Source organism: Nansenia antarctica (assembly GCF_963989245.1).
Source record: "Nansenia antarctica genome assembly, chromosome: 15".
Classification (NCBI taxonomy): domain Eukaryota; kingdom Metazoa; phylum Chordata; class Actinopteri; order Argentiniformes; family Microstomatidae; genus Nansenia; species Nansenia antarctica.
Genome location: NC_137685.1, coordinates 31,291,498 through 31,301,288, shown reverse-complemented (window position 1 = coordinate 31,301,288; position 9,791 = coordinate 31,291,498). Strand labels below are relative to the sequence as shown.

Below are 9,791 nucleotides of genomic sequence, written 5' to 3'. Positions count from 1 at the left end.
TCTCTAAGAGCCCCTAGTTCCTCTCATTCGAGTGGAATGTTGCACATTTGATGTGACAGTGTACATTTTATTTATTATGATTTTTATTTTCACATTTTATTTATTATGATTTGTATGTTCCTGAAGTAAGCTACAGGTGGTTGTGAATTCAATAAAACAATTAATGTCAATTCATGATACTTTCTCATCTCCTAATTTCATTTGAATACTTAATATACAATATCAATGGTGTTAAGAATAATTAAAAACATAATTAATGCTACACAATAAATAGAATGAATGAATTAATGAATGGTCTTTATTGTCATTGCTATAGTACAGGTACCAAACAACGAAATTTAGGAGGGGTGGCTCCCCTGGTGCTAGGAAAGAAAAAAAAAAAAGCTTCAATTGCCATTTTCGACGCTGTGATCGGTGATCGGTGATATCGGATCGGCAGATCACTGGTTCCAGTGATCGGTGATCGGTGATCGGCACCAAAAACCCTGATCGGAGCATCTCTAGAAGACTTGTTTGGTACGAACCAAAGACAGCATTTGAGCACAAGAACCTCATAGCAGCTGTGAAGCCTGGGGGTGGAAATGGAAGCAACTTACCATGAGAGGAAGGGGGTTGTGGATAGGGGTAGGCATCAATGATCGACGATGGATAATTGATCGATAAGGATCTTGGTCGATCACAAAATATTTTGCTCGATATATATATATATATATTTTTAATAATAATAATAATGGAAATTAGTTTGTCCACGTGTCACCAGATTGCGTTCGTCTCTCACCCCTGAACATGTTAACATGATCATCTTTCTGAACAAGAACCAGTAGGCCTGCCGCCTACAGTCTCTCGCTGGAGTTTAAATTTAAGTTAAGCTGGACGCTCTTAAGGACACTAACGTTTTCAGTCATCCTCCTATTTGTGAGTAACTGTTTTTTTTTTACTGCTCCTATGGTGAGTTACTTATTTTCTATATGTTTATTTATAAAGTAAATTGTGTTTAAGTTAAACAATTTAGGCTACTCACTGCCTTGTTTAAGAGGATTGTTATCTGACTGTAGTGTCTAGTTTGAATGTGAATGAATGAATGTGTGCAATAGCAACACAAATAACGTTTTTTCCCCAAGGGAAAAAAAACACTTTTTTATCAATTAATCGATAATTTATCGTTATTAATTCTTGCGATTATCGAAAAAGAAATGTTGATTGTTTGCCCAGCCCTAGTTGTGTAGTACCCTGTACCAGTGGTAAATGTCTCCACAACCCCCTGCCCTCGAATGGTTAATTGCTTTTATACAAAAGCTACCACATATTATAAAAAATACACAGATGTAACATTGTAAAAAAAAATACACAGTTGTAAGTTGTAACATTAAATTTATTTATTTACAATCATTAATAATTTCTTGACTTACTTGACTTAGGTCCTTTTTCTTCGGGTGTGAAGAGTAGGGCCTCCGACGAGTTTACGCCGCCGGTCTCTGTCCCTCGCCACAGCGGCCGCCGCCTCCCGGGATCTCAGACCCAGCATGTCCCGCTGCCTCTCGACGGTTCTCCTCCAGGTTTCTTTGGGGCGTCCCCTTTTTCTCCGTCCATCAGGGGTCCATCTGAGGGCTATTATATATTATATATATATTATTATTATTATATATATATTATATATTATATTATATGCGTTGATGGCTTTTCCTCAACACGTGGCCGATGTACTTCCATCTTCTCTTTCTGACCTGCGTGCTTACTTACCATCTCTATACCAGCACGTTCTCTCACTTCTTCGTTTGACGAAGACTGACTGCTGTTCCACAACTTCTTTAAACGATTAATCATTTCAGAATACATATATCCTTCCGCCACAGAATATAGTCCCATAAACAACATTAACCATTGCATTGTAGGCTCGGCCACAATTCACTGGCCTCTGAGCCAACTTGTTCGTGATTGGTGCCTTGGAATGACACTCCAGATTTGTAGACTGATTATTGGCTAAACAGTGGGCGGAGTCAGCACAGGTGTTCTTAATCAGATTGATTGGGAGGCGCATTGATACTGGACATGCGGTCGGAGCTGAATTGAAGGGAGTTGGGGGTATTTACCACTGTTGCTAGCCAATCAGAATCCAGTATCCAAACATGCTGTTGGAGAAGTCATTGCTCACCATCATAGAATCCACTATGAATTCTATATTGTATCACAGGGCGCTTGAGGAAAATGTGAGACCATGCAAAACTGAAGCTAAAGCAGATGTGGACCATGCAACATGACAATGACCCAAAACATGCCAGTAAATCCACCAACGAACGGCTCAAAAGAAAGAAATGGAGAGTTCTGGAACGGCTGAAGTGAAAGCCCGGATCTGAATCCTATTGAGATGCTGTGGGGTGATTTGAAACTGGCTGTGCATGCAAGACAAGACACCCCTCAAACACCACACATCTGGAATAATTCTGCATGGAGGAATGGGAAAAACTGTGTCAGAGATTTAATTGAGGTTATTTCAGCCAAAAAGTGCAATACCAGCTATGAGGGGCAAGTTAGTTTTCATAGTTGTTTAACACATTTGTTAATGTGTTTAACACATTTCACTTACTTTCAGAATGTCCTTTTGGCCATTTATTTGTTATTTATCTCAATATATCCTGTGTATCAACCAGCCAGTCCAGGTGTGTCCCAATGATCTAAAGCAGCAGTATCCTCCTCTCTCTATCTACATGTCCTTTATGCTCGTGATGTTAGCATTTTTTGTCAAAATTGAGTTTTTTTACATAATCTGATCCATTAGGTGTTTATTAATGCCTGTGTGGTGTTATTTTTAAAATGACATTTTTGAGTCATTTTAAAAATGACATTTTTGAGTTAGTAATTCATAAAATACAAAGGTTCCATCTCACAAAACATAATGGAATGTAAAAACTTTGACGCTCAATATCTCTGAACTACCCTAAACGGAGATAGAACCTTATAATTCTAAGCTCACAAACTGACCTGGAAACACAGGACAGAAGAAGACAGGAGGGAGGACGACTTTCAGCTGATGGTTTTAATCTGTTCAGGTCTATAATGTCAGTGCAGAAGAAGAGTAGGAGACAAATAGATAAGTAAAGGCAGCACTCAAGTTGAGGGGGGATGAGGGGGGATGGCATCCCCCCCTGAAATAAAAACGGTCAAAATCATCCCCCTTCTAAATCTGCCATCCCCCCTTTCTATCCCTTATGTCATTTTATCAATGAACGTGGTGTTACTGCTATTTCAACATTTAGTTTTGCGCATATTGAGTAAAATACTGTGGGCGAGGGAGAGGGCACGCACACATGCAATGACATTTTTACCAAGTCACTGACACTGAAGCCACTGACGCTGAAGTCACTGACGCTGAAGTCACTGATGCTGTGGGGATGCTAACATTGTCCCCATATGATAAAATCCACCATCCCCCCTGATTGTCTTTTACAACCTGAGTCCTGAGTAAAGGAATGGAGCTTCTAGATCATTCCAGCCAGCCAAGGAGGCAGGAAGAGACCGACGGTCCCCAGGATGCACACCAAGATGAACACACAGAGGAAGATGCGGTCGATCACCATGGCGACATACTTCCACTCCTGCTTGACCTGTAAGGCAATGGACACAACAATACATCCGTGTCTCAGTCCAGTCAGAGAATTAGCAAGACAATGTTGATTATTAGTTCTGTTATTATGATCATAATGTTTCCTATTATGGGAACCGGTTTTAACTCTGTTGTAGTGTGTTGTTGTGTAGTGGTCATGTGACCTTGAAGAAGGTAGCCACATCATGAACTCACTGGCATCATTTATCATTTAAACTTTTTTTACGTTGAACAGCACAGAACCCATAAGGTTGTGAAATAATTGATTTCTCTTCCAAAGCATGTAGCTGCGTGCAACACAAAACATACACCACACTGTATTCTTATTCAGTCACTCATCCACCTACAGAGAAGTCCATGTCCTCAGCTCGGAGGTGGTCAGCGATGTACTGCACCCCCTCCACAGCCTTCCACAGGGAGGGGGACAGGGAGAGGAGACCCTGGGCGTCCCCGGAGTTGCTGGAGCCTCCAGCCTTGGTGACGTCTGCCCGGCCTGGACCCCCCCCGCCTCCTGTGTGACGCCTACACAGGACAGGATAGCTCTGCCTCCTCTCCTCCCCCAGGGGGTGGGTCTGGTTCTGGGATAGAGGAGGCTGTGGCTTACTGAGGCTTTTACCATTCAAGCTCTGCAATGAAATACAATGAAAATAGAATTGAATAGAATAGAATGAGCATTTTCGATTTTTGGGGGGGACAAGCTGATATTTGTCTTCTACCTTTGCTGACCCTCCAACACATACGCACACACACTCATCCACACACACACACACACACACACACTCATACACACACACACACGCACACACACACTCATACACACACACACAGACACACACGCGCACACCTCTAAACTGGGGTCCTGAACCAGCATCCATGCATTACCTTGGAGGCCTCCTCATGCAGACCGCAGTACTGGATGCTGCGAGAGCGACCGCGGACAGAGCTCTGGGGCCTCTCTCTCTCTCCCAGAACATACTGCACACTGAGGGAACGGAGCTTAGGTCTGGCCTGGCAGTGGTGGTGGTGGTGGGGGTGGGGGTGGTGGTGGGGGTGGTGGTGCTTTTCCCTGGGGCGATGGGGGAGGTGGGGGTGGAGGGGAGGAGGAGGAGGCGGTGTGGAGCAGCCTGGCCGGGTGGAAGAGAAGGAGGAGGAGGAGGAGGAGTGGGGTGGTGGTGGGGGTTCCTCCAGGAGGATGGTGTACTGGCTGTGGCTGGAGGAGAGTGACCCGCCCAGACCCAGAGGCTTCTGCTGCTGCTGCTGTGGTAGTAGCCCCACCAGGGGGGCCTCCATCGCCGTGCGCCGACCCAGGGAGAGAGAGGACGAACGGGCCAAGCTGTCCTCCCGGGCACCCTGAGGGGAGGTGGCGGAGGAGGAGGTGGAGGGGGAGAAGTAGGGCTCGTCCCTGGCCCCGGCCCCGGGCCCAGAACACACACCGCTACCCCAGACGCCTTCCCCCCCCCCACCGCCACCGCCGCGGCCGACCCTGGTGCGCATCATCTCCACGAGCTTCCCGCCGTCGACCTCTTTGACCGCGGCCAGAGGAGGACGCCGTATGCACAGGACGCCGGGCACGACGTCGAGGAAGACGGCGCGCACCCAGCGCGGCATGGTGTGCGTGCGCGGCGAGCGGTGGTGCACGTTGAGCACGAAGATGGTGATGATGATGGAGAGGGTGACGAAGATCATGGTGAAGAGGAGGTACTCGCCGATCAGCGGGATCACCAGCGAGGTGGAGGGGATGATCTCGGTGATGAGGAGGAGGAAGACGGTCAGGGAGAGAAGGACGGAGATGCACAGGGTGATCTTCTCCCCGCAGTCGGAGGGCAGGTAGAAGACCAATACAGTCAGGCAGGAGATGAGGAGGCAGGGGACGATGAGGTTGATGGTGTAGAAGAGAGGGAGCCTCCGGATGAGGAAGGAGTAGGTGATGTCGGAGTAGACCTCGTGGCAACATTTGTACTTCTTGATGTTGTAGTTGGCCACGGCGCTGACGAGCACCCACTCGCCGCTCTCCCAGTAGTTCATCTGCGGTCCGAAGAGAGGGCAGGGAGAGAGGGAGAGAGAGGAAGGGAGGGAGGGAAAGAGAGAGAGAGAGAACAAAAGAGAAAGAAAGCAAGAGAGAGAGAGAGATGAGAAATGATAAAGGCATTCCGTTCATATTTACCCATAACAGACAATGTGTCCTCAACGTCACAGCCTGGAATGTAATGACAGGGGAAAAGAGCAGAATTCTCACCTGGTCCATGGTGCTGGCCACCCACCTGGGCCACGGTGCTGGTCACTCACCTGGGCCACGGTGCTGGTCACTCACCTGGACCACGGTGCTGGTCACTCACCTGGGCCACGGTGCTGGTCACTCACCTGGACCACGGTGCTGGTCACTCACCTGGACCACGGTGCTGGCCACTCACCTGGTCCACGGTGCTGGTCACTCACCTGGGCCACGGTGCTGGTCACTCACCTGGACCACGGTGCTGGTCACTCACCTGGACCACGGTGCTGGCCACTCACCTGGTCCACATTGCTGGCCATGCTGACCAGGTCGATCTTGGCTCTGTCGTAGGTCCACGAGCCGAACTTCATGGTGCAGTTCTGCTGGTCAAAGGGGAAGAAGGTGACGTCGATGCTGCAGGAGGACTTGTAGATGGCCGGGGGGACCCACTTTATCCAGCCGTCGTGGAAGAGGTGGGCCTTGGTCAGGTGGGTGACAGTGAAGTCACCGTCGGCACTGGAGAGGAGAGACAAACCAATCACACATGTACTCAGTGGTGTAGTCTAGTTTTTTCTAGTGGGTATACTGTGATTTTCCTCTCCCAGCCTCATATCGTTCATTTCGGAAGGCCATAAAAATGAATATGCGCCCCCTGTCTAACGTTATATAATTAAATCTTATAAGGCTGATCTGTGCATGATAGTGCTGCATTTTGACATATTTCATGTCACATCTCCCCCCGTTGATGGTATATGACGCTATAGTCAGTCCCAATGGTCCAAAAGTCAAGTGCTTCGTAACACAGACGGGGTGAATTTTATGAATGAAAGTGAAAGTTCTGTCACAAAACGCTGTTACATATCCTCACACATTTTTAAGTGGGTATACGGAAATCCTTGGCCTTTCCTAGTGGGTATACGGCGTAGTCCTGCGTATCACGTAGACTACACCACTACACCACTCATCCATGCATTTGTTTCGAGTACACTTGATTATTGTAATGGTCTACTAACAGGCCTATCTAAAGGAGCTGTTCGTAAATTGCAGCTCATCCAAAACGCCGCTGCTAGGGTCCTAACAAAAACAAAGAAATGTTAACACATTACACCAATCCTGAGATCCCTGCACTGGCTACCAGTCTCTCAGAGAATTGAATTCAAAATCCTCCTAATTACATACAAATCACAAAATGGTCTTGGACCAAAATACATATCAGATCTCCTCCCACCCTATATTCCCGCAAGGTCCCTAAGGTCAGCTGAGACAAATCAGCTAATAATTCCAAGAGTAAAAATAAAACACGGTGCAGCAGCTTTCAGTCACGCTGCTGCATGCTCCTGGAACAAACTCCCTGAAGAAATCAAACCTAAGGCCCAAACCTTTAAAATATTTAAATCTAAGCTAAAAACCTTCATGTTTTGCACCAGTTATGATTAAACACAAACACTTCTATCAATGGCTTTTTTTCCATTAACTATTGTCTTTTTAAATGTTTTATCTATTTACTTCTTATATTTGCTTTTATTCATTGTAATTTTTATTTTCTTATGCTCCTCTTGCTGTATTTTTAAATAATGCATGTAAAGCACTTTGAATTGCCCCTGTTGTATGAAATGTGCTATACAAATAAACTTGCCTTGCCTTGCCATGTACTGTACATTCAAGCTAGAGGCACGTTTCGATTGGAGTGAGATTGTATGCAGATGGAGAGGTGGAGTATCTTAACTCCATGGTTAGTATGTGGATGGAATGTATATGTACAGCATTCTGTATTTAGGGTATTTGGATGGAGTTTATGTCTATTAGGGGAGGCTGGTTGAGGCATCAGCTACCTCCACCACACCAGCCTTCCCTGATATGTATATACTATCATGTATTTGAGGGTGGTGGGTAGCCTGGATGTTGGGGGCTATAGTGCATCAATAATGACACTTTGGGGTGAAAACCTAAACGTACTTGTTGTACAGAACGATGTCCGGTCTCCAGATGAGCTGTGAGGGGATCCTCATGGACGTGATGTTTTCATATTCTCTAGGGTTCCACCTCAGTTTGTAGTCGTACCACTCCTGAAAGAGCAGAACCAACAGTAACAGTATGGCAACAAACAGACACCTCGACACCAAATCGCTGCCCAAAAACTGCTATTGTCGACAGTATCCATATGATTCAATGGAGAGATACTCACTTGTTTCACCCAGACATTTGTGGTCATCATTTGATTTTTCTCGTCCTTGGAGAAAAAGAACAATGAGACAGATCTTTATTGCATTTTGTTATGATGAGGTAGGCTTCGAAAGTTGGTCTACTCTAATAAAGCATATTCATCATAATCAAGGTAGGACATAGGACACAAATTATATATTTTAAAAAATCGTGTTATACAACAGTTAGTTCCGAAGTTATTTGATTGGAGAAGAGGCATGAGTGCCGATATACAGTATAACAGCCTGGGACTTTTAACTATGTATCACTCAGCTGAACAGGTGTTCTATTAAATTACCATTAATTAGACTACATTGTCTCATCCAACGGGGTGGAAATGCCAGCATTCTGAAGTTAATTATTTACCTTTGGTTATTATAGCGCCACCTATGGTCTAATCATGGTCATTCTTTCTGCCATAGTTACTGATGCTCTCTAGTTGTGGCATGCAAATTCATAGCATTTTTTGGTCAGGGACTTTTTGAGCTATTTGACCAAAGCGAGGAAAATAATAATAATAAGAAGTAAACCACCAATAACAATACTGTTCCATCCTACTACGTAGTCCTAATTCTTACTTCTTCTAGCATTACTAGCCCCTGGCCCTAGCATAGATTACTTTGTCTTGTGATGACTAGACGTTTCACTTACTTAGACAAATATATTTGTTGTAAGTTGCTTTGGATAAAGGCGTCTGTGTAAATGCCAAAAGCGTCAATGTAAATATCACAGGAGTGAAACCAATGGTTCATTGTCCCTCACCACGTCGATGAGCTGAGCGATGGACAGGCCGAAGCGTACACTGACCACGTCGGTGGTGTTAGCGACGGGCCGCGCTAGCTTGTTGTAGCGGCTGAAGAGAGTGTTCAACAGCCTGTCCTCCGCCTGAGCCCTGGCCCCGGGGTGGGAACACTCTGGAGGAGGGGAGGGGGGGAGGGGGGGAGGGGGGAGGGGGGAGAGGTGGGAGAGGGGAGGAGGGGGATTAGGGGAGGGGGGAGAGGGTGGGAGAGGGGAGAAGGGGGAGTAGGGGAGGGGGGAGAGGTGGGAGAGGGGAGGAGGGTAGAAGGGGGAGTAGGGGAGGGGGGAGAGGGGAGGTGGGAGAGGGGAGGAGGGGGGAGAGGTGGGAGAGGGGAGGAGGGTAGAAGGGGGAGGAGGGGAGGAGGGTAGAAGGGGGAGTAGGGGAGGGGGGAGAGGGGAGGTGGGAGAGGGGAGGAGGGGGGAGAGGTGGGAGAGGGGAGGAGGGTAGAAGGGGGAGTAGGGGAGGGGGAGAGGGGAGGTGGGAGAGGGGAGGAGGGGGGAGAGGTGGGAGAGGGGGGAGAGGTGGGAGAGGGGAGGAGGGTAGAAGGGGGAGTAGGGGAGGTGGGAGAGGGGAGGAGGGGGGAGAGGTGGGAGAGGGGAGGAGGGGAGAGGTGGGAGAGGGGAGGAGAGTAGAGGTGGGAGAGGGGAGAAGGGTAGAAGGGGGAGTAGGGGAGGGGGGAGAGGGGAGGAGGGTAGACGGATGTTGTTTGGGATGAGTAGGATGATGAGGAGAATTAGGGGGAGAAACAAGGGGGAGGAAGAGAGACAGAGATACAGTCGGAAATGAGAGGAAGATGGAAGATGGAGGGATGTGAAGAGGGGAAGGAGAAAGGAGTGATTTTAGAGGGAGGGGGAAGAGGGAGAGAAGGAAGAAAAACAAACATTATTTTACATACAATTACACATCACACGTAAACATACATGATTCATTGTAAAGTGTATATGCACTTTAACCTGCTTTGATTGTTTTACTAACAA

The 9,791-nt window shown here is 47.0% G+C and overlaps 1 protein-coding gene across 1 annotated transcript; it reads right to left on the bottom strand.

Annotated features, from left to right (window-relative positions):
- Window positions 1-3,476: 3,476 nt before the first annotated feature.
- LOC308171325 (neuronal acetylcholine receptor subunit alpha-4-like) lies at window positions 3,477-8,906 on the bottom strand (the record flags this gene model as incomplete). Its single annotated transcript, XM_080546158.1, has 7 exons — window positions 8,778-8,906; window positions 7,999-8,043; window positions 7,770-7,879; window positions 6,113-6,329; window positions 4,931-5,626; window positions 3,949-4,179; window positions 3,477-3,602 (listed from the first exon to the last, which is right to left on the bottom strand). The coding sequence occupies exons 2-7, from the start codon at window positions 8,026-8,028 to the stop codon at window positions 3,477-3,479; spliced, it is 1,410 nt and encodes a 469-aa protein (XP_080402284.1). The 5' UTR covers window positions 8,029-8,043; window positions 8,778-8,906.
- Between the last annotated feature and the right edge of the window lie 885 nt (window positions 8,907-9,791).